Consider the following 26,669-nt stretch of genomic DNA (forward strand, 5'->3'; position numbering starts at 1 on the left):
CTACTCATGCGTTTTTATAATTCTTTAACTAATTCTGGAAATATATAATAATTCAGGCACAGGCCAAGTGCCAGTGGCGGCGCCTGGTGTAAAATATTGGGGGTGCACACATAATGTTAACATATAAAAAGACCTTGAGACCCTATTTCGTAGGTAAAGTTTTTTGAGTGTCTTCAAATTGTAAAAATCAAAGGACCTTATTAAAAATTACAATAAATAATGTATTTTATTGACTTAAAATTATAATTTAGTGTTTAAATGTTACAAGCAAGTTTTGTAACGAAAGTCAGTCGCCTGTTATTTTTTAGATAAATTATTCACAAACAAATTCACTAAAATTTGGAATTTCTTGAATCATTTTTTTTTAATTGAAAACATTGCGAGTGCAGTTAATCGATCCTAGCCCATAGCTATTCTAAAGAAAATTTTGATACGTTTCAATGCAGAGAGACATCGTTCTGTTTCTGCAGTTGTCACTGGCATCGTAACAAGTACATAATTGGAGAATTCCAATCTGGAATTCCAACTGGATAGTTAAAATCGTATCTTCTATTTTATTCATTATGCTTCCTCTTCTCCAAATATGTGCTTCACACCTACACAATTTGTAAGTTTTTACACAAATCTCCATTTTAAATAATCATTTATACTCCCCGACGTTTGCACTTTGGTACATTCTTAATTAACAAATTTGGTTTCGGCATTTTTAATTTTTCTTCTAAATATAATGAAGAAAATTTAATTGATTTTAAATATTCCACGCTAACATTTACGTCCACAAATCCTTCCATTCTTAATATAGTTCCGAAATTCGAACTTCACGAAAGCAAAATTTAAACATACGTCTGCCGTGCACGTTGAAAACACCATAAGATCATGCTATAAGATCACATCCAACTTGTGATCCTGTGGCCATCTAAACTTGTGGGCTATAGCGGGTAGCGGGGTGGGTGGTGAGTTCTATTTTACCGCATGAAAAGTCATTGGGATAGGAGCCACTGTAAGAGCGGTGAACGCGGGGTTCTGTCTAAGGCCTCGCATCCGTGAAGTTTCTCCTTTGAAATAGAATAAAAATAATTAAATGTTACCTATTAGATACTTATAAACTCCTTGGATCTGTTATTTCGAATTTCAATTAGTGTATAGTTAGATTAAAATGTTATTTATAGAATGATTAATATTACATATATGAATGTTATTGTGAAAATAATTTTGGGGGTTCACGTGCACATGTGCACTTATGGAGAAGCCGCCACTGCCAAGTGCTGAACCTAACAGAGTACATAAGAGGAGGGAGCAGAAAGAGTTAGTGGTAGTGGCCTTGATAGACCTCACAGCGGCCTATGATACGATAAACCACAGAACCTTGCTAACTAAGATCTATAACACTGTGCTTGACTAGGCCCTGGTAAATATCATTAGCATTAGATCACTGTTATGTAATAGACGCTTCTACGTTGTGCTAAATGGAAAGAGGAGCAGATGGAGAATCCAAAAAAATGGCCTACCTCAAGGAAGCGTTCTAGCGCCGTCCCTATTTAACATCTACACCAACGACTAACCAATGCACTCCCAGACTGAGAGTTTTGTTTTCGCTGACTACCTTGGTATCGCCGTAAAGGGGAAAACACTCACACAAGTAGAGTCGACAATGGAAGAGGCTTTAAATATGATGTCAACTTACTACAAACAAAACTCATTAAAGCCAAACCCTACTAAAACCCAAGTATGTGCATTCCACCTCAACAACTATCTGGCGCATGTAAAACTGAATGTTTCTTGGGAGGTACAACGCGTGGAGCATACTGATAGGCCCAAATATCTTGGAGTGATACTATACCGGACACTAACGTATAAATTCCACTGTCGGAGCACAAAACAAAAGGTTTCTACGAGAAACAACCTTCTCCGGAGACTTGTAGGGAGCAAGTGGGGTGCAAACCCCCAGGTCTTAAAGTGAACAGCTGAGGCCATATGTTTCTCAACAGGGGAATATGCTTGTCCCGTCTGGGGTAGATCTAGACACGCCGAACAAGTCACCACGGCGTTATGAAACATGTAGAATAATTACCGGTTGTATGAAGCCTACACCTCTGCCCCTACTGTACCGGGCAGCTGGATTCGCATCACCAGACGACCGTAGATGCGCCTCACAATATGTGGAGAAGTTCAGGCAAACTTTCGATGAAAGGCACCAATTATACGGGTTTGACAAACCGCCAGGACCCAGCCGACTTAAATCAAGGGAAAGGTTTATGAGAAATGTCAGCGTCGGACCACCCGAACTGTTCCCCCTACATCCAGAACGACCTAATGGAATGAACCTGGACTGGAGAACCTGGCGGACACTCAACCACGTAGGTACAGGTGTTGCCCCTGTAAAACAAAACCTCATTAGATTGGGTATAAACACAGATAACGACGCACTTGCGAATGTGAGGAAATACATAACGTGGAGCACCTGAGAGTATGCAGCCTTTGCCCATCACAGTGCACCCTCGATGATTTATGGCGCGCAAATACAAAGGGTGTAGACGTAGCCCGATACTGGGCAAAAAAACTGTAGTCGGATCCAGACACCAAAAATTAAGTAAGTTTGGAAATTCTATCTACAGGGTGGCCTATTAATATTAAGAATAGGCATATGTTAAATGAAGATTCTCTTCTTTTAAATAAGACGTTTCAACGCAAACGATTAGGTACAATATTTAGCTTGTTTCTGAATACTCCAGTCTTTACTTTACTTAATCAGTAGACCCATTAGTACCTTTCGGTGTAGGGCCATTTATAATACAATTCATTAAATTACAATTCAATAAATTACAATATTTTACAATCTTCTGGATTGTCCTAGCTCTTAACGAACTTTCTCCATTCCTTCCTATTGGATGCCATCTGTGTTGCTTCCTGCCAAGTCTTACCCTTACTCTGCAGTATCTGCGAAATGTCACTGTTCCATTCTTTGATGGGCCTTCCTCTTCTATTCTTACCTATTGGTTTGGCTTCCCACACTCTTTTCACTTGTCTATCATTGTCCATCCGGGTTAGATGTCCGAACCATGCCAATTTTTTCTTCTTGATTGAGTCGGCTTGATTTTGAGTCTTTCTCTTATTTCTTCATTTCTGATTCTATCTGTTCTTTTTACTCCTATCGTTCTTCTGAGGTATTTCATCTCTGCTGCCTGTATTCTGCTCTGGTGTCTTTTGTTTAATATCCAATTTTCTGCTCCATATGTCACCGTAGGTCTATATATTGTTTTATATATTGTCATCTTGGTCTTTGTTGATATTTCTTTGTTATTAAGGAATCCTCTATTTAGTGCTTGGAATAGTTTTCCTGTGTTTTCCATTCTGTTGTTAAGATCGTCCTCTATGTCTCCTTTGTTGTTGATTACTGTTCCTAAGTATTTGTATGAATTTGTCTGTATTAATTGATGTTGGTCTATCATTATTTCTATTTGATCTTCCGTCCCTTGTTTCCTTGATATTTTCATTATCTGAGTCTTCTCTTTGTTTACGTTTAAGTTGTATTTGCTTGCTTCTAGGTTCCATTTCTCTAAGTTGTATTTCAGTTTTTCTGCTGTTTCCGCAATTAATACTATGTCGTCTGCAAATATACACATCTCAGCGTTTATCATTTGCATTCTGTTCCAACCGATGCAGTATTTCTTGAAAGTTTTCTTACATTCTTTCACTATCTCATCTATTACATTTATGAATAGCACTGGGCTGAGACTTCCCCCTTGTCTAACTCCTTGAGTTGTTTCAAATGGTTCTGACTGTATATTTAACATTCTTACTGTATTTGTTGTTTTCATGTATATACTCTTTGTTGATTCTATCAGTTCTTCGCTTACTTCCTTCTTCTTTAGGCTTTCCCATATATCTTTTCTTTTGACTGAGTCGAAGGCTTTTTCCATGTCTATAAAGCTCAGGTATATTTCTCTATTTTTCTTTAATGCTTTTTCTATTACTTGTTGCATGGTAAATATATGGTCTTGTGTGTTGTGTCCTTTCCTGAATCCACTTTGTACGTCCTCTAATTTATGTTCTATTTCTTTTCTGATTTTCCTTTCTATTATGGTTTCGTATACTTTTGCTGCTACACATAGTAGTGATATACCTCTATAGTTCTTACAGTCTCTTGTGTTTCCTTTTTTGTATATAGGTATAATTACTGCATTTGTCCATTCTCTGGGTATTACTTTTCTCTTCCATATTAGGTTATATATGTATAACAATTTTTCTTTTGCTTTTATTCCTATATATTTTATCATTTCTGGTGCTACTTCATCGCTTCCTGGTGCTTTTCCAATCTTTATCTTTCTTATTGCTTCATCTAGTTCTTCTTTTTCTATAGTTTCTGGATTTTCCGTGTTTCTTATGGATACTCTCTTTATGTGGCTTTCCTTCTCCATTGTGTTCACTTGATTTCCATTCAGTAACAGCTGGAAATGTTCCCTCCATCTTTCCATTATTGTTTTATCGTCATTTATTATTATTCCTTCCTTGTTCATTATTTGTTTCAGTTTCGTTTCTTTGTTGCTTCTTAGGTTTTTCAGTGTTCTATAAAATAATTTTACGTTTTCTGTGCTGTTTTCTTCCATTTTTTCTCCGAATTTTTCCCAACTTTTCTTTTTCTCTTTCCTAACTATCTCTTTAACTTTTGTTCTTTTTCTCTTATAATTTTCATATTTTTGTTGTGTTTTGTCTTGTATGTATTCTTTCCATAATTTCTTCTTTTCTTTTATTTCTCTTTTCACTTCATCGTTCCACCAAGACGTTCGTTTCCCTCTGTTGTTATTTCTTGTGGTTCCACATATTGATTTAGCTGTTTTTATCATCGCATTTTTAAATTTTCCCCATTCTTCTTCTATTGTTTCTGTTATTATATGTTCATTGTCTATTTCTTTCTCTAGCCCTTCTGTGTATCTTATTTTCGTTGTTTCTTCCCTTAGTTTATAAATTTTTATTATTTCTTTGTGTTCTCTGTTTATGTTCTCATTTCTTTTTATTTCTTTTCTTTTGCTTTTGAATGTGGTTTCTAGTAGATAGTGGTCACTACCAATTTCATAACTCCTTTTCACCCTTACGTCTCTTATCCAGTTCTTCTCTGTTTTTTGCACTATAGTATAGTCTATAATTGATTGTTCGTCTCTTGATTTGACTTCTCTTGTGATCTTGTGTATCCTTTTATGTTGGAAGTGTGTGTTCATAATCACCAGGTTATTGTCTAGACAGAATTCAAGTAGTAATTTTCCATTTTTGTTTATTTTTTCCTCCCCATACGGTCCGATGACATTGTTCCATTTTTCTGCTTCTTTCCCCACTCTACTGTTCATGTCTCCTGTGATCACCATTTTCTCTGTACAATCATTTATCACTTCTTGTAATTTGTCCCAGAACTCATTCTTTTCGTTTTTTGTTGCGTCTTCATCTGGTCCATAGCATATGATTAGGTTTGTATTGGTTTCCTCTGTATCCATATATATGTCTACTCTTAGTATACGTTCGTTGTAATATATCCAATTTTTTACTTTGTTGATACTATCCTTCTTAATCAGGCACGCTACTCCTGCCTGAGCTCTCTTCGTTTCTTCCACTCCACTGTATATTAGTAACATTCCGTTTTCTAATATTATTGATCCTCTTCCTTTTTTCTTTGTCTCTGTTATAGCTACTATTTCAATGTTCTTATCTCTAATTTCTTCCCCCAGTTCTATTTCTTTCCCATTTATACCTCTTACATTCCATGATGCCATTTTCAAAATTGTTCTGTTCTTTTCTATGTTTAAGTTGTACTTCAATTTGTTTTTCCTTACGTTTGTGTTATTATCTTTAAATCTGGTCATGTCCCTGTTCTTTGCCTGTTTTGTTTCTCTGTCCATCATTGTGTTTTCTACAGCTAGTTTTTTGAACAAGTTGGTTCTGTATTGTATGTTACTTTTTCTATCCGGCTTGTTTTTTGGTTCCATTTCCACTTAATGCCTTCAATAATTATGAATCCATATCCAATTTTTGTCCTTTTCCCATTAGTCTTTTCCTCTGCTGCTATCTTCCTAAGGTTTCTTTGTATTTCTATCTCTTTTAATGTTAGGTCACATTCTATATATACTCTATGTTGTTTATAGCTCATTAGTTTACCCTTGGCTTTCAGTATTTTCATTTTATCTTCGAATTTTTTACATTCTATAACACACATTGTTTCATTTATCTTTTGTACCCTATTTATTTCTGATTTTACTCCCATTTTTGCTTCTATGAAGTTCTCTATTTGCTCTGTTCCTATTGTGTCTAGTGGTAAGCCTCTCATTATTAGGTTATTTTTCTTCTTTTCTTTCTGACATGCTTCCAAGGTTATTTCTATTTTATCTATTTTTTGTTTCATCGTAGCCATTTCTTTCTTTAGATTTTCATTTTCTCTTATTATTTCTTTCATTTGCAATTTGTATTCATTATTTTCCTTCCTAATTTCTTTTAGTTCCTCAATCATATTACCCATTGTATTTTTTATATCTTCCAGGTCCTTGTTTTTCTTTTTGTTATCGCTTGCTAATTGTCTCATTAGTTCCATCATTTCGTTCTGGCTGCTGGTTTCATTCGTTGATCGTTTCGACCTGTCTGGTGTTCGGTTCACTTTTCTACTCCTGCTAAATATATCTGGCTCCTCTTTGCTTTTTCTTTTACCGTCCTCATTAATGCTATCATTACCATCCGCCATCTTTCTTCCTATTCAAATTATTAAAGTAGGTATGTATTTATAAATACAAATATTAAACCAAATTAAAACCTACTTGATTAAATCAAATTAATTAATTTTTTACTTTAATTACAAAATATTTATATATTATTCAATTTTTTACTTTAATTATAAAACTATTTAAATACCATTTAATATCTTATTTATTTATTTATATCAACAATTAATGTTCACTTGAATAAATTAGATTTATCAACAATGTCTTCTTCTTATCTTCTTATTCTTCGATATCTTCTTATTCTTCAATATCTTCTTATTCTTCAATATCTTCTTGTTTTCGTTCAGAAAGCCGACTCTGTATTTTTCGATAGATAGATACCAAAGTACCTTAATTATAATTAAATCAATTTATTAGTAATTACCACTGCTGAAAGCAGCTTCGGCTAGTCCACCCATAGGACCTTGACTTCTTATCAGTGCCAAAAAACTTGACTATGACTGTAATTATTTTACTGTTAGTAGTTAAAATATAATTTTATTAAAACTAGGTTAGATTAATAATGTATGGATCTTACTTTCAATATTCTTTTTAAATTTACACTGTAAATTTCTTAACTCACTTATTTACACTTTGCAAATAATTTGGTGATTTTTCTGCTCGCAAAGCTTCCGTATTTGAAGTTTTTTGCGGAGCGGATTTAAATCGACCTCACTGACCCTACTAAAACCCAAGTATGTGCATTCCACCTCAACAACTATCTGGCGCATGTAAAACTGAATGTTTCTTGGGAGGTACAACGCGTGGAGCATACTGATAGGCCCAAATATCTTGGAGTGATACTATACCGGACACTAACGTATAAATTCCACTGTCGGAGCACAAAACAAAAGGTTTCTACGAGAAACAACCTTCTCCGGAGACTTGTAGGGAGCAAGTGGGGTGCAAACCCCCAGGTCTTAAAGTGAACAGCTGAGGCCATATGTTTCTCAACAGGGGAATATGCTTGTCCCGTCTGGGGTAGATCTAGACACGCCGAACAAGTCACCACGGCGTTATGAAACATGTAGAATAATTACCGGTTGTATGAAGCCTACACCTCTGCCCCTACTGTACCGGGCAGCTGGATTCGCATCACCAGACGACCGTAGATGCGCCTCACAATATGTGGAGAAGTTCAGGCAAACTTTCGATGAAAGGCACCAATTATACGGGTTTGACAAACCGCCAGGACCCAGCCGACTTAAATCAAGGGAAAGGTTTATGAGAAATGTCAGCGTCGGACCACCCGAACTGTTCCCCCTACATCCAGAACGACCTAATGGAATGAACCTGGACTGGAGAACCTGGCGGACACTCAACCACATAGGTACAGGTGTTGCCCCTGTAAAACAAAACCTCATTAGATTGGGTATAAACACAGATAACGACGCACTTGCGAATGTGAGGAAATACATAACGTGGAGCACCTGAGAGTATGCAGCCTTTGCCCATCACAGTGCACCCTCGATGATTTATGGCGCGCAAATACAAAGGGTGTAGACGTAGCCCGATACTGGGCAAAAAAACTGTAGTCGGATCCAGACACCAAAAATTAAGTAAGTCTGGAAATTCTATCTACAGGGTGGCCTATTAATATTAAGAATAGGCATATGTTAAATGAAGATTCTCTTCTTTTAAATAAGACGTTTCAACGCAAACGATTAGGTACACCTGGTTCCAAAAAAAAACTGATACGACTCTTGAAGCGTATTTTGTAGAAAATTGAGCAGTGTATTTTGAAAGATAAATACTTAATATTTACATTCTGTCAATGTCACTGCCAAATCTTAAAATTTGTCAGATAGCTTATTCTGTTCCACGGTTATTAGACTTTATTATTAATCTTTATTATTAATACTTTCTCCGCAACTGAGGGTATCTTATCAACTGTATTGTTTTTAAACAATAGATGATAAAATAAAAATATTGACAGTTCAAAAATGTGAACATTATTGCATTGTGTGTGGCCTAAGTTTGGGCTGAAAACTGAAATGAATTACATTTTTACAAAATTTTGGATTATGTTTAATTACGTAGACCAATTTTAACAGTTGTTTTCAATACAGATTTCAATCCTCTACAAATAGTTTCTAATGTCTTTTGATGTCAAATAATTAGGGAAGCTGGAATTCAACAGTTTAGAATTTTACATTGAGTTAAGGCAACATTGTGACGCATGTCAAAATTCTCAATGTATTTTAATTCTATTCATTTTTTTCGAATCCTGAGAAAACTAATAAATATTTTTGAAAAATTTAAACTCAGAATGAAAGACTACATTATTACCGTGGGCTGAAAGTCCCTGAAAACTTCTATATTTATTTTAATAAATTACAGGGCTGAATTTAATACTAATTTGTTTTGTTGTATAATCCACGTTTACAATAATTATGTGATCTATTTGATGTAAAAACTATCATTTATATACTCTTTATAAAATACAGGAATTCAAAATAATATAAACATTTAGACCTTAATAATTAGTACAATTTATGAATTAACATAATATGTAATCAGTTGTCGGTTGTTTGTTTATTTTATTATTTGTCTGTCATAATAAATATAATGTCAGATCAATCAAATACACTGCTCAACATGATCAAATCTTACTAAGAGTCGTATCAGTTTTTTTAGGAACCGGCTGTACAATATTTAGCTTGTTTCTGAATACTCCAGTCAATGAGAGAAAAAAGAGGATATTACCTCTTATTTCTATCATAATGCATCGATTTTGATGAAATTTTGGGAATAGGCCTATGTCGATATACGCTTATTATTTTTATTATTTTTTAGGGGTGAAAACTACCCCTAAATTTTACTTTTGAGTGGTACTTTAGGGGTACTTTTTAGGTTTTAATAGGAATAAGTTTTAATGAAGTTAAACACAGGTCTTTTTATATTTTAAGTCATTGTTGTTGGTTGGCTGAATAATTTAACCCGTATAGACCACCCCCTTTGATATTAAATTATTGATGATATTGATATTAAACTATGTAAAAAGTGATTTATTAATATTTTTAATTAATTTAAATCAATCTTAAATTGGTACATGCAACGTCTGCACAACAATATTGAGAAATCGCTGTAGTTTTCATTATGAGTTATCATAAATCCAAGTCTATTTCAAATGGGAATATTATTCAATCAAAATCGATAAAATATATTGTTATATAACAAAGCCTCGTCCCAATAAAACGTAATTCTTCATTCTTCTCAGTAACTTCTAATTGTTCTGAGATACATAATCCCGTTTTTAACATACAATGTCATCCTACATTATAAGATAAACAATACAATACTTCCGTTTCCATGTCAAATAAAAGTAATATTCTGTTATATTTTCTCAGCGTAGTCGCGTTATCTCTTTTATTAGTTGTCGCAATTTCTATTTGATTATTAGTTAAATATTATGTTTAGGGATGGATATGGGATTAAGCCACAATTGATTGTAATGATAATTTTGAATTGCTGTTTGACGTTTCGATTTCCACTCCGGAAATCGAAACGTCAAACAGCACTAAAAATGTAATTTTCATTGCAAGCAATTATGACTTAATCCCATATAAACATAATATTTAATTTATGGCACATAGTGCGGCAGATTCGTGCAAATGTTATAAGAATTGTGCATTTAATGATAGAAGCATATAATTTGGACCACATACAGTGTGTCAATTTTAAAACTTACAATGGCTATATCTCACGAACAAAAGCTGAAAACGAAAAATGCTTGAAACCGTTTCTAGGATAGTAAGGGGGAACTAAAATGACATGAAAGAGAACTCATCCCCATCAACCCCCTAGGCCCCACCTACCACAACCAAAAAAGTTTAAATTGCAAACCCCTACTTGTGATACATCATTGAAAAGGCTATAAAAAATGCTATCCAATGGTATAAATAATAATTATACAGGGTGAAGCAATAATTGTGAAACTTTGGCTTAAATGAAAAATTTAATGAGGTTTTGTTGAACTACAAATTTGATAAAAATGTCAATTAAGTAAATGTTCAAAGTGGGTTACGTTGTTTTGTAAACAATAATACAGTCTATTTTCAAATTCTGCACGAAATTTGACAAATGTTTTTCTAGTAATAGGGCGACATGCTTGAGTAATTATTTCTCGCAATTTCTTAAGTGACGCAAGTTAAGTTTTATAAACAACTGATTTAAGGCAACAATGGCAAATTAAGTTTTAATTAACAAAAAAAAGTACGAGCGGACACTTACCATTTAAAATAATAGTCCGGGAGATAGCATTACAAATACAAAACTCATAGTAAGCCAGCTGATATTAACACCCTGTATAATTATTATTTATACCATTGGATAGTACTTTTTATAGTATGATAGTATATTACTTTTTTCTATGGGGTTGCCCTAAATCAGTTGTTTATAAAACTCAACTTGCTTCACTTGGGGAATTGCGAGAAAGAATTACTAAAGCATGTCGCCCTATTACTAGAACATTTGCTAAATTTCGTGCAGAATTTAAAAATAGGCTGTATATTTGTTTACCAAACAACGGAATTCACATTAAATATTTACTTAATTGACATTTTTAATAAATTTGTAATTCAACAAAACCTTATTAAATTTTTCATGCCAAAGTTTCTCAATTATTGATTGACCCTGTATAATTATTATTTATACCATTGAATAGCATTTTTTATAGCCTTTTCAATGATGTATCACAAGTAGGGGTTTGCAATTTAAACTTTTTTGGTTGTGATGGCTGGGGCCTAGGGGGTTGATGGGGGTGAGTTCTCTTTCATGTCATTTTAGTTCCCCCTTACTATCCTAGAAACGGTTTCAAGCATTTTTCGTTTTCAGCTTTTGTTCGTGAGATATAGCCATTGTAAGTTTTAAAATTGACACACTGTATACTACACGTACAAAGGTTCAAAATTAGATATGAGGCCATCTCAGATTTTACCTTTTACAAAAATGGTGGGCATTCAAAATGGTGACGATACATATGTGACGAATAAATAGCACGATAACTTTTAAACGAAAAGTCCGACTTCAACCCAATTTGGTATATAGATATGGGTTCTTTTTTTGATGTATAAGATCGAGCTCCTGAACCGGAAGAATCGGTTCATCAGAAGTTGTGTTTTTCCTGATTTTTTATGTAAAAATATGTTGTTTTTTTTTCAATTCTTTCGCCCTGTATATATTAATTTTTTAAAAAGGTAATACCGGCATTGAAAAAGGCGTAAAAATATTTTTTGGAAATATTTTGAACTTTTTAGTTATGTTAATTACCATGTAATAAATGCATAACTTATCTTCACATGTACACTAAGCACCAAAATTAACACACCACCTTAAAAATGTGACATTTTTGATGTCTTGTATTTCCTAAACCTGTTGTCCGATTTTAGTGATTTTTTTCATATTTTATAGCTTTATTCTTCAAGAATATCGATGTAATAACATTGTTGCTAAACAGATAAGTTTCATTGTATACCGGGTGTAACAATGATAGTGTGTTTTTTCCTAAAAGTTTGGAACACCCAGTGGAATATTCTGGCGTATTTAAAATATTGAAATTAAAACTCAACTGTAGCCTTAGGCTTTCTTAACATTATGCTTTTTAATTCATTCGCTTACGTTGGATAATAAAAAAGTTAGTTACTTTAACAACTAGCAACGTTCTTCATCAATACAGGGTGTTTCTAAATAAGTGCGACAAACTTTAAGGAGTAATTCTGCATGACAAAATAATGACCGTTTGCTTTATAAACATATGTCCGCAAATGCTTCGTTTCCGAGATACGGGATGTTGAATTTTTTCTTACAAACTGACGATTTATTTAATGCTCTAAAACAGGTTGCGATATGCAAATGAAATTTGGTAGGTTTTAAGAGGTAGTTATTGCGCATTTTTTGGCATACAATTAAGAATTTTATATTCACCATTGGCGTGCATACGGGTAATATGACCCGTATGGCAAACTTTAAGGGGTAATTCTGCATGAAAATGTAATGACAGTTTGCTTTATGAACGGTATGTCCGCAAATGCTTCGTTTCTGAGATAGAGGGTGTTGAAAGTTTTCTTACAAACTGAAGATTGTTTATTGCTTTAAAACCGGTTGAGATATTGCAAATGAAATTTGGTGGGTTTTAAGACGTAGTTATTGTACAATTTTTGACAGACAAGTAAGAAATTAATATTCACCATTGGCGCCCATACGGGTAATATGAGCCGTCATATTATCCGTATGCGCGCCAATGGTGAATATTAAATTCCTAAGTGTATGTCAAAAGATGTACAATAACTACATCTTAAAAACTACCAAATTTAATTTGCATATCTCGACCGGTTTTAAAGCAATAAATAAATCTTTAGTTTGTAAGAAAAATTTTAACACCCTCTATCTCAGAAACGAAGCATGTGCGGACATACATAGGTTTATAAAACAAACTGTCATTATTTTTTCATGTAGAATTACCCCTTGAAGTTTGCCATACTTATTGAAAAACACCCTGTATTGATGAAAAACATGGCTAATTGTTAAAGTACCTAACTTTTTTACGGTCCAACATAAGCAAATGAATTAAAAAACAAAATGTTGAGAAAACATGAGGCTATAGTTGGGTTTTAATTTGAGTATTTTATAAATGCTAGAATATTCCACATGGTGATGCGAAGTTTGAGAAAAAAACACAGTTTCATTGGTACACCTGGTATACAATGAAAATTTACCTGTTTATCATCAATATTATTACAGCGATATTGTTAAAGAATAAGGCTATAACATAATGAAAAATCACTTAAATCGGACAACAGGTTTAGAAAATTCGAGACATCAAAAATTACCCATTTTTAAGGTGTCCGGTTAATTTTGCACCCCAGTGTATATTGTATAGTTCGACCGTTTCATAAGAGTTTTATTTATATTGCATGCATTACACTTGGTTAATAAGAACTCATATGCGGTTGTTAATCACAATATTATCATTTGCAATATCTGTATCACTTCCCGCATTCCCGTATTCAAAATTTCTTCGGAATTATTGGAGTTTGCAACTTAAAGGAAAAATATATTAAACTACTAAACAATTCTCAATACAAATCAAATACGACGAATGAACATGGGATACAGGAATCTATTTCAAAATGAGAATGTGTATACGCCAAATGTAACAACGAAATTTACCTAAAACCCAAATATTAAATATCAGCGTATCTGTCAAACCTATGTTCTATCTTTGTTCTATCATTGTTAGAGTATACAAATATTAACAGCAATCAATATTGACGAACTGTTGTTCGCGTTATTACGATAACGACTTATATACAATTGAATCGGTGAGATCAGAAAGGGCATCACTCATTTGTTGGACATTTCGAGAAAATTGATGAAAACTGTTCCGATCAAGCAAAACGAAACTTATTTATTGCAATTACAATATACCATACAATGTACCATAAAGATATTGTTGTTGCAATAAATAAGTTTTGCTTGATCGGAACCGTTTCATCAATTTTCTCGGAATGTCCAACAAATGAGTGATGCCCTTTCTGATCTCACCGATTCAATTTGTTTAAAGCCATCTTTAACAAATTTTATGCGAATAGATTGATAAAAAGATGTTTTCATATTTTGCCGGTACTTACACTTCGGTAGTTTTGCCTATCCCTTCAATGGTCACGCATATAGCGAATAGATTGTGCAGGTGATATTTGAAACATTCATGCTTTTTAATCTTACCACTAAGATGAACTAAGTCTGTTACACAAATTTCTGTATGATTTATTATCATCAAAAAGTACAAAGGAAAAGTAAAAGAGAGCAGTTTTTTATTGCAGCAGAATGTCCCACCGTTTCTCCCATAAATGTATAATGCTAACGCTGGCCTTTTAAGGTCACAATTTGACAATTGAAGGGCTTGGGGGAAAAGGTAACAAGCCACAAAAGTAGAAAATGGAGAAAACCTAGTTTGAAACTTTCAATCAAATCCTTAAATCAGAGTTTTTATTATAACACAATATTTTTTTAAATGAAGCTTTATTCTGAATATAAGCAATTTACAAACTAAAAAATACAAACGGAACTCTTAACTAAAAGAGAAAAAATATTTTTCTTGAGCAACGTGGCTTACTCCTTTTTTACAAAAACATTGTTGAAAGATTTTCTTATCTCTTATGTTTCTATTTTACTCGTCCAAGTCAAAATTCTCCATTTCCGGATCTTCTGCGAGGTCTGTTGACTGTTGTCGAACGACCAGCTCAACGTAAAAGTCGTGATAAACTAAAAGAATATAAGGCATGAGTTCCCTTAAATTTTTTAGCTTATTTTCGTTAAGAGGTACATATGTGGTATATTTTGGAGGAAGATTTAGATTTATTCGATTTCCATCTTTTTCTCCTCGCTAACCAATATTGACCGATTTAAACTCTTCATTTAAAAAGTGTTTCACAAGCATTGTGTTGGGTTTATCCGCCTCAAATCTAAAACATCTAACTTGACTAAAACGTAAAGGTTCTTTTTCGTCTGTCGTCTGTTTTTGTTAGTTTGCCTTTGCAGCTCGTCAAAGGAAATAAAATCTTTTTGTTGCATCTTGATAACTTCAAATGGATTGGTTTTTTTGGGCTTTTCTTATAACGTCGCACCATTGATTGGGATGATAGATTTGTGCCGTAAATTTCTTTTTCTTCTCAATTAGAGCGAAATCACGATCTGAGGGTAAGCGCGTATGCCCACTTATAAGAAAACGATGTTCGATAGCAAAAAACTGTTTTTCTCTGACTAGTCGCATATATACTGACATCAGAGCCCAGTTTTTATTTTGACCCCCACAGTTATCGGTGTAAATGATAAGCTCTTTATTGTCAGTATTTGTTAGGAACATTTCGATATATTTCAGTAGTGCACTGGCAATTTCATCACTACCCCTCTTTGCCACATTTGCGGTCCAAGTGAACATGTACCCCTGCTCTCTGTTGCAGTTATGGATGCCCAAATTGTATATCCATGCCTTTCTCAAATAAAATGCTTTTCCCACAGTCAAATTCGGCACTGGCAATGCCTGTTGTAAATCAAATGAAATTACTTCCTTTTCATCTGTTAATTTGGCATGTGCAGACTCTTTTATCAAGTCCTGTTGCATCGCCTCAGCCCTTCTTTGATGCAACTCTAACTTTAACTTAATTTGTTGACATTCTTCAGCATTTTCTTTATTTGATTCGAGCGAGACATTGTATGAATCGCATGTTTGGCATGTATCCGTTTTTGGCAGTTTAAATCCTATATTATATTGCGAGAAAAAAACTCTTCTGTAATAATTTTCTTTCACTGGGACAGTATGTTTGGCATTGCACCAAGGTATATAATAATCTGTATATAAAGATGATATGGACAAATCGTGATTGATGTAAGTGCGGTTGGAGTTATCTTGCCTGCTGTAATGGCCGGAATATTTGGGTATTGCTTAAATATGTCGATGGATGGACAGAATTCTCTCTTCAGATATTTTGTTTTTTCTGTTCGTATATTTTCCTCGCTTATCAGTTTTTGGAGTAGACTTTCCTTCCTTTATTTGGCAGCAGATATTATATATCCGCTTTTTTGACTGCTGGAGACCATGAACTGCCAAAAATTCAGATTTGCATACTTCTTTGTCGGTGGCATTAATCTTTATATAATATTTAAATGATACACTTCTACAAGATGTTTGGCGTTTGATTTTTTTTGGGTAACTTCTTTTTTTGGGAATGCATTTTATTCTACCAAATAAGTAGTTATTTTGTTGCTGTCGAGTCCCCAGATTCCAAAATACATGAAAAATGTCTTCTTCTTTCCCCACCAGGCTTGTTCTACATTTGTGTTTGCATTTACATGGTTCTCCAATAGCTATAGGTTCCATTTCAGTCCCTTGGTATGTTTTGTACCCATGGCCCAGATTTCTTCTTGTTTTCTCCCGGTCCTTTTCTTAGAATGAGCTTTTCTCCAGCGTGAGGGTGTTGAATTTTCTGGAAAACTTAGATAACCTCTAGAAATATCTTGTTTCTGATCCGAGGGATCTGCAGCCGGAGATATAACGCAGTACACATCGTAGTTACACAACATTACTGCGTTATGTAGACGTATTGTACGTAAAGGCAACAATACATATTTCGATACATAGGTAAAATATGAAATTTTATATTAAGCTTAAAAATAACAAAATCTTTTGCTAAAAAAGGGAATAAGCCGCATAGAAATAAACTTATCAATATATTACAGTAACACTGTAATCTTTATCATTCAGATCGTCATATGAATCAAAATCAGAGAATTCACTTCCACTACTACTCTCAAAATCAACTTTTCTTTTAGTTCGGCGTAATTTCTAGTCATCCATCTTGAAAATCGCCTGTGGCATGTTCCTTTTCTAACCAAAAAGTTCTGAATTTTGGCAATTGTTAAGAAAGAAATTCGCGTATAGAGGCGCCATCTCTTTATCAATAGCTGAAATAATTGATCAGCAGTTTCGTTGCACACTTGCAGGTATCTTTTAGAGGAAATCTAATTTTTTAGATTTATGTGGCTTGTTACCTTTTTCCCCCAAGCCCTTCAATTACCTTCCATTCTCTTATCTTTTTGTCCTTCACTAGGCTGTTTTGGACATCTTTCTGTATTAGGTCCTTCTCGATCTCCTCGAGCCATTTTTTTTGGAATTTCTTTGGAACCCATTTTTTATTCATTCTTCCTGAAGATCCTACCCATCTTAATCTCGCTGTTTTGGCTACTTAATTTATAGCAGATTCCCCATATAAAGCAATTATCTCAGTGTTGTTTTTCTTCTGTAGAGGTTGCCTTCTGTGTCTCCCCTTAGAATTATTAAAGTGTTTCTTAACTCTTCGATATATTAAGTTATTCCTCTACTACTTAGATTGAAGTCCAAATATATTTTAGGTGCGTCATTTCGTTCTTCAATTGCCGCCTTACACTAATCATCAAACCGTTGGTAATCTTTGCTTTCTTTAGTTCCTAACATATACTTTGTTGCAGTTAATGGGGTTCTACTTATTAGATCCCGCTGGTCTTCTAGTGTTCGCTTCATTTCCTTGCCAAAGTCTCACATGCATATAGCACCGTTGGTTTCAGCGCAATCCTATAAATATGTATTTTTGCTTTTCTTGGGATTTATTTTGAGGTATCTTATGTAATGTTCGTGCTTTTTTATTTCCTATTTACCATCTTGTCGGTAGTTCATTGTCTTCTCTTCTATTTTTGCTTACATTTATTCTTAGCTACCTAAGTGTAAATTCGAACTTGTTAGAATTTTATTTCATTTCCAGCTTTCCATCACCAAGGCTTCTGCTTCATTTGATCTATATTGTGTTATATTCAAATATTTGGACTTCTGGTCGTTGACGTTCCGCTTTACATCTTCTTAAGTGAATTTGAAAGTAGTATATATACCTACTTCTTTTAATATGTGCCTAGATCTTGCTGACATTGCGATTTCGTCATCTATTTTAGGTTGGAACTTGGTAACTCTTTGTCTTTGTTATGAGTTCCTGTGCTATTTAGACCACTCTTTCTTATTACTTATTCCAGCATTATTAAATGAACAGAGTTGGAAACAGCCTGAAAGTTTACAGTCATACTTGATCTTCATCTCAAACGTTCCTTGTTATTTTTACCAGGTTTATTAGTTTGCTGGGTATTTCCAGGTTTCCAGCATTCTCAACAATTGCTTTATGCATACTGTCATAGGCATATCCAAAGTCATATGCCACGCATGAAGATATATTGTGTTCATAATACATCCTCTCTGTTTGTTTTAGAAAGAAAACATGGTCAGTAATTTATTATTTATTTTATTCCAGTTTTATATGTACAGATTTTCTTTGTAATTTATCTTTTTATTTCTTCTAGTGATGGAGAGGTTACAATTATTTCATTTAACAATAAAACACTGAAAAACGTTTGTTTTCTATACTTCCACAAAATTTATTACAACTATGTGACTACAGCTGTTTCGGCAGAGTGCCTTTCTCAAGTAATTTAGATTACTATGGGTTTGCCTTTTTAAAGTCTTTAACTGAAGAGGTTGAGGAGTGGGGAGCTGTTTGTCTCGAGTTGGTCATTCAGAATTATATCTGTATTTTTCAATTTATTAATTTCCATAGATTCTAATAAAGATAGAAATCTTTATTAGAATCTATGGAAATTAATAAATTGAAAAATACATATATCTGTATTTTTCAATTTATTAATTTCCATAGATTCTAATAAAGATAGAAATCTTTATTAGAATCTATGGAAATTAATAAATTGAAAAATACAGATATAATTCTGAATGAACAACTCGAGACAAACAGCTCCCCACTCCTCAACCTCTTCAGTTAAAGACTATAAAAAGGCAAACCCATAGTAATCTAAATCACTTGAGATAGGCATTCTGGCGAAACAGCTGTATTCACATAGTTGTAATAAATTTTGTGGAAGTATAGAAAACAAACGTTTTTCAGTGTTTTATTGTTAGATAAAATGAACTTCCATCAAGTAACGCTCGAATCCATCAATTATTTCATTTTTTTTTTATTTTATTTCTTTTTCCGTCACTGTGTCTTCGTCCTTCCTCAAAATACTGCAAACGTCTCGTCAGCATCAGAAATCAAATCCCCTGTTTATCTTTTATGAAAAGGGTTTCATTCTGTATTATAAGTCTGTATTTCTTGAAAGAAATTTTTATTGTTCTTTTCTTTGAAATTGGCTTATATTTTCAATATTTTGTCATCCAGGAACTTACACCTATCGGCTTTACATATTTGTTTTACCTCGTCTTTCTATTTCATATTTTAATTATTTCTCTTCAGTTTTAGTTTATACTTTCATCTGGTTCTGTCTTGTTTTCTTCTCTTTTCTCCCAGACTTTTGATTCATTTTTAAAATCACTAAAAAGTGGTCACTATCTGCGTCCGTTCCCTTCTATCTTCGGCAATTTGATATTTTTTCATGCCCTTTGCATGAGGGCGAAGTCTACTTGGTTTGAGAACTTTCCATTTGGTGCTAACCAGGTGCCTCTGTTGCTATTTTTGTGCTAGATCTTTAAACTTCTACTGACAGACTTTCTACAGTTTGCCAACCTAGATCAATATTTGTCCGTTATCGTTATTATTTTAACGTTTACTGGAATTATCTATTATTGGTCTATATATTTCTTCCCTTCCAATATTTTCAATAAAGTCACCGTTTTTCTGTTTTATATCTTGTTTTGGTAATAAATTAAAATATATTTCTACGTTTTCATAAAATACTTCTTTTTGTGCGCTTACGGCGAGCACATTCAGGATACTTATGCACCCTAGAAATACTAGAAAATACTTATGCTTCCCTTGAAATTACAACTCACTAACCCATGCTTTTGTGTACATTGCTAGAAGTGGTGATACGGGGTGCTCAAATGAAGCTTCCAGCTCTAATCCTAGTACTATTATACGTATAACAATGGTGGTATAACTTACAAACCAAACTACAATATAAGCCATGTGATATTGGTTGCATATCTAACAGTTTTATCATTGGAATTGTACTTTATTTTCCTCGTTTTTATGTTTTGTATTTTTCAATATTTGCAATTGTTTTAACGCTTCTGTTGTACCGCAGGTCTTATCTACCAAGGATATCTTATATCTCGTCAAATAAGGAAATAATATATTCGATTGCATACAATATGTTCTTTGTTTGCGGTTTAGGTTCATATTTGAAATTATACCTTCAAAAGTTTTGTAAGAAATGTCTGATATTTACCAAAAATATTTATTGAAAAAGGCACTTGTCTACAAAAAATATGTCTATTGCATCTAAAAATATATATGTCATATATACTGATCTAGTAAACATTTGTATACATTATAAATTGGTCCCAATAAAATTCGTAAAGCCTGCAAAAGCAGATTATATCAATTACTTAATAATCACATAATAAGTAGAATACACTAATTTGGAGATCTACAGCTCTTAATTATGGCGAGTTAAAGTTAATAATATAAAATAGCTTATAAATTACAGAAATAACTATATGTCTAGAATTAAACTACAAAATATGTCGTTGTCTTACAAACAATTCTTAAAAGTAATGGGCTCGTAGTCTACATCCCATTCGAAACGTCTTAATGTCAACTTTCTTCGTGAAGTCAATCACATTTGTGGAATTAGGCTTCCGTCTCCTTGTACTTAACTATTTCTGGATACATTGGACTCAGTTCTAACGTGCTGGGAGCAGACGGTAAGTTGCTGTTACTACCGAAATTCAGTCTTCTTACGAATTCGTCCAAAATTTCGCCAAATACCAATTGGTTTGTGTTTTGTCCCAGTAAGTGAATCAAAAGGAAATCACCAACCTAAAAAAACATTTTATTTTAATAAATGAGGATAATAATGACTAATTAAATAAAAATCTTTGCGGATCTTATTATAAAGTTTACTGCTAAACGATATTAATCCTTTATTTTTTCAGAAACCAGAATTTGTCTTTCGTTTTTGCACTTTTGTTGTATTTTAACCATGGTGTTTTGTATTAACTGTTCTGTCCGTAAGTCTTTTTGTTGGTCGGGTACTTTTTCTTTTTATTTATTTCTTTATTTTTTATTTGTGTTGTTTCTTATTAAAGTTGGCAATCAATTAAGTCTTCTATATACGTTTATTCCTTTATATTTATGAAACTGTATTTTTCTAATATCTATTCTCGGGAATGGTATTAGGCAAGGAGGCACCATCTCTCCTAAACTATTCACCGCTTTTTTACAGAGTGCTGTGAGAAACAATAGTTGGGAAAATATTGCAGTCAACGTAAATGAGAAGTTTCTGAACAACTTGAGGATTACAGATGACATAGTCGTTATTGCAGATTGGCTAGATTATGCCTGCCAACTTCTTCAAGACCTTCAAAGCACTTGTACACGAGTTGGCCTTAAAATTAAGTTTTCCAAAATATAATACAGGGCCAACCTTGTACTGGCCAAAAACATCTCATCTAATGGAATGGCACGCAAATTGAACAAGTGTATATCTATAAATATCTGGACCACAAGATTAAATTAGGAAGAGAAAATCAAACGACAGTTGAGCAGGAGAATATCACTGGCAGCTTACGGAAAACTGAGAAAGTTTTTAAATCAGATGCTTCCATGTGCTTGATTAGGAAGGTCTTTGATCAATGTGTACTCTCAGTTCTAACGTACGGAGTAGAAACATTGACCTTTTCCAGAAAAGTAATCAATAAAATATAAGTGGCACAAAGAAATGTGGCTGCACAAACGTATACTGAAAATACCATGGACGGCTATGCTGACAAATGTGGCAGTCCTTAAGAAAGCAAATGCTACCCGCGAGCTGCTTGATAACATCAAATATAAGTCGTGTTCGCGCTGCATGCCCCGAGTATGCCCAGAGGGAGAACGCCTGCGCATTACAAAATTGGACGTTCAATAAGGTCGAATATTGCCCTCCGAAAACGTAATGCGCAGGCGTTCTCCCTCTGGGCATACTCGGGGCATGCAGCACGAACACGGCTATAAAAAGGTGGCCTATTTTGGACACGTAGTAAGGGGAGACCGGTATAATATTCTTCAACTTATTATGATGGGTAAAATCGAAGGACGCAGAGGAATTGGTAGAAAGCAGGCCTCTTGGTTGAAGAATATCCGGGAGTGGACAGGAATAAAAAAAGCAGAACACCTATTTAGAATAGCTCGAGACAGAGACAGTTTCGCCATGTTAATCGCCAACGTCAAGGGGACTTGATAGGACACGTTAAGAAGAATGGCACAAAGAGCAAAGGAGAGGTCAAGGTTGAATATATCCCTCAGAGATAAAGTTTCCAATAAAATAGCAAAAACATTGGTTTACGGACGCAGTTAAAAGAATTACAAGGCTGAAATGGAACTGGTCGGTGCATGTTGTCTGATTCAAAGATGGAAGATGGACCAAGAAAATTTTAGAATGGAGACCTAGACACGATGCTTATCGTAATCGGGGACGTCCTACAACAAGGTGGACGGACGACATCAAGCGCATCCAGTATAACTGGATTCAGGGTGCTCAAGATCGGATGCAATGGAATTATTTAGGGAGGCCTCAGAAGTGGACTCAATACGGCTAATGATTATGTCAATGTGTTTTTATTTCTTCGGGTCCACAAAGTTTCGATTGCTGACTTGATTTTTAATTCTAAGTACATATTTTATACCGTTAACTATCACCTTTTGCCATTTTTGATTTAAAAAACTATTTTTATAGATGTAATAAACTAATAATGATGGACTTGCATAAAAAGCCAAAAACAAGCACACACACACACACACAAACTAATAATACAGTTACCTGTGTTTTTCTGACAATAGTCTCAACAGCATTGGGTACCTTGAATCTGAATCTCCTCTTCAAAATCGTTTCTCTTGTACTAGGTAGTAATACAACAGCTGCCGAATACACAATAGCCAAACCGGACAGTATAGCTAAAATAATAAACCAGAACCATAGGAAAATGTAAATCTTCTCGTTGAGAATGTTCAAGGCTAACACGCAGAGGGCGTCATGCTTCTGAATTGATCCTGAAGGACCGAATTTGTGGAATGTACATTTTGTTACCCTTGGAAAGATGGCTACCATGGGATCCGTGCGATTTTCTTGATTCATGTTCGAAAAGGAAACTACGTCAGTGCCGTAGGTTAGGAACGCTCCACCGAGGAATTTGTCAGTCATGAATATGTTTACCATCTAAAAAGAGTGTACATAAATAATTAAAAATGTGTAAATAAATTTTTATTGTGATATTTTTAGTCAGAAAACGAAATAGTTGTCAGCGATTCATTTCGAAGTTCGTGGATCATTACGGAATTTGAGGAGAAAGGGGAGTAATTTTAATGGCGTGTAAAATAATACTATAATTTTACGTGTATAATTTTATAATTATACTATTATTTTATGATTAACTATTTAGATGGGAAATAAGCCACAATTAAATTGAAAAAATAATTTTATTAACGTTTCCCATCTAAACAGTTAATCATAAAAATGCCACAAGGAAATAGCCTCAGAACAACTATTATTTTAGTAAGAAATAAGTAACATTTCATGCAACAATTTCCTGCCAACTATTTCTTTCTTTGATGAATAATTAAGATTAAATTTCTCTCACTCGCTCTCCCTTTAAATCTTTCTCTCGCTCGATCGCTTTCTCTTTCTCTCCGCCATCTCTTTCTTTCACAACATTTCACTTTGTCGCTCGCCCTCTCTCTTTCTCTCTCTTGCTCGCTCTGTCACGGCTCTCTCTCTGGTGAGCTCGCTCTGTCACGCACTCTCTTTCTCTCTCTCTCTTTAGTGCGCTCTTTCTCTCGCGCGTTCACTTTCTTGCACTCCCTTTCACTTGCCCTCGCGCTCACTCTCACTCGCTGACTCTCTCTAGCTATTTATCTTTCTCTCTATCTCTCTCTCTCTCTCTCGCTCTCTCTCTCTTTCTCTTTCTCTCTATCTCTCTCTCTTTCTCTGCCTCTATTTCTCTCTCTTTCTCTGCCTCTATTTCTCTCTCTTTCTCTGCCTCTATTTCTCTCTCTTTCTCTGCCTCTATTTCTCTCTCTCGCTATGTATTTCTCTATAAGCATGCTCAATTCCGTATATTTATATTGTACAGAGGATAATATATTTCTCGGCTGTTTTAAAAGTGAGAAACTACAATTTTACGATTGTAATGTACTATCTAAAATATAAATGATGTATGTACTGAATATAAAATATGATATAGGCTGTGTTAATTATCTAAAATACTGTTTTCCCAAAATAACGTGCCTCGCCCCAAAAAGGGTGTATTATATGGATTGACGCAATTTCATAATTTAATCGTGTTACACAAATTATAATTTAGGGAATAAAATTCAACCTTATTCAAACAACTTCCTAATGTCCTTTTAAAAATCAATAAACATTTTCATTCCTCACTTTAGCTCACCGGATGTTTCAGTGGGTATTAGTCTTATTCGTCGAAGAAATCCGAAGGGAGAACAATAATAACGAACTGTACAAATTGAATCTAGATGATGGTCGAATAATTAGTAGGTATCCAGATCAGGGATCAGCTAAATATGCCATTCTCAGTGGTATTAAAAAAAGACTTAATAAGAATGTTAATGAAGTGTTGTGTAATAAATTATTCTTCTTCTTCTTTACGTGCCATCTCCGCGACGAAGGTTGGCAATCATCATTGCTATTCTAACTTTTGACTCTACAGCCCGAAACAGTTCAGTTGAGCTGCATCCAAACCATTCTCTGAGATTTCTCAGCCAGTACATTTTTGTTCTACCTATGCTGCGCTTTCCTTGAATCTTTCCCTGCATTATTAAATGTATGAGTTCATATCTGTCACCACGTGTTATATGACCCAAGTATTGCAGTTTTCTTATTTTGATGGAATCCAGTATCTCCCTGCTGTTCTATATTCTTCTTAGTACTTCTTCATTGGTTACTCTGTCTGTCTAGGAGATTCTCAGCATTCTTCGATATGTCCACAAAATATTAATAATAATATACAGTGCTAGTCAAAAGTCCGTTTCCCCCGTGCGTCGTATCTTTTGAATGGTTTTACTTATAATAGTGAAATTTGGAGGGAGGAAAGAAACGGACGCAGGCTTCTCAACTAGTCATAACGGGTGACGTAATAGTGACAGAAGACGTTACCGCGCCACTGTGACCGATAATTTTAAATGGAACCATATGGCAAGTGATACCTCGTTTGAAAGGTATTGAAAATACCTATTCATTCATATTAATTTTATTTGAGTTTAGGATTATTTTGTTGAAAAAATTAAATAAACACTAAAATTGTGGTCTCGCATTTAATTAATAAATAGTCAAACGTCCGTCTCTGGTTATTTGTCAAAAAGTTTACGTTTTTCAATTCTCTAATTGTTTTACGTCAACGTCAACTTTTTTGACAAATAACGAGAGGCGGACTTATAGAATTTTTATTAATAATTATTTTAAACTAGAATTTTAGTATTTATTTAATTTCTTCATCAAAATCAGCTAAACTCAAAAAGAAATTAGTATGATTGAATCGGTATATTAAAATTGTAGTTTCGCATTTAATTAATAGATAAATATTCAAACGTTCGCCTCTGATTATTTGTCAAAAAAGGTAACTAAAAACATTTATTATTAGAGAATTGAAAAACGTCAACTTTTTGACAACTAACAATACAATGTTAGTATTATTTAATTTATTCATCAAAATGAGCTTAAACTCAAATAAAATTAGTATGATTGAATAGGCATTTTCAGTACCTTTCAAGCGAAGTATCACTTGTCATAAGGTCCCATTTAAAATTATCGGTCGTAGTGGCGCTGTAACGTCATCTGTCAATATTACGTCACATATTACGACTAGCTGAGAAGCCTACGTCCGTTTCTTTCCTCCCTCCAAATTTCACTATTATAAGTAAAACCATTTAAAAGATACGAGAGGGGGGGAGAACGGACTTTTGACTAGCACTGTATATTGTTTTTTAGCGTTCCATGGCATACAAGCGGACGAACTTTTTTTCTTCTAGTTCCATTACCGTTATAGATCGATAGAATATGTCGGCTAACATATTCGCTATCGTGACTTTTGACAGCGGCTCTAAATAATGGTCTAACCGATTTTCCGTACGATTGTCTTGGATTTTTCGGCAATACGCTTATGTTTTTATGCTTATTTCGGTCTTTCCCTGAATAGTGAGATGTAAAAGTTCATATTTTTCCACATCTTGTAAGCATGACCGCACTACTACTCTATATTATTATAGTATGTATAGTAGCACTAGAAATATATGTGATATATCAAATTTAAGTATATGATCGTCTGATGAAAAGTAATAATGTATGATCTTCAATATTGATTAGAGAAAATGAAACTGACCAGTGAATGTATGTCTTACATTTTTTTAC

The 26,669-nt window shown here is 34.0% G+C and overlaps 2 protein-coding genes across 3 annotated transcripts in view; one reads left to right on the plus strand and one right to left on the minus strand.

Annotated features, from left to right (window-relative positions):
- LOC114336054 (dedicator of cytokinesis protein 3) overlaps positions 1-26,669 on the plus strand; it is a 403,673-nt gene that overhangs the window by 105,693 nt on the left and 271,311 nt on the right. The gene's annotated exons all lie outside the window — the stretch shown is intronic.
- Positions 20,491-26,669, minus strand: part of LOC114336053 (innexin inx3) — a 60,103-nt gene continuing 53,924 nt past the window's right edge. The window contains exons 5-6 of the mRNA XM_028286365.1: positions 23,070-23,465; positions 20,491-21,088 (exon numbers count right to left, since the gene is read on the minus strand). Coding sequence (XP_028142166.1) covers positions 20,900-21,088; positions 23,070-23,465 — 585 coding nt within the window. The 3' untranslated portion in view covers positions 20,491-20,899. The remainder of the gene's footprint in view (positions 21,089-23,069; positions 23,466-26,669) is intronic.

The sequence above is a fragment of the Diabrotica virgifera genome, chromosome 8 (genome assembly GCF_917563875.1).
Source record: "Diabrotica virgifera virgifera chromosome 8, PGI_DIABVI_V3a".
Classification (NCBI taxonomy): domain Eukaryota; kingdom Metazoa; phylum Arthropoda; class Insecta; order Coleoptera; family Chrysomelidae; genus Diabrotica; species Diabrotica virgifera.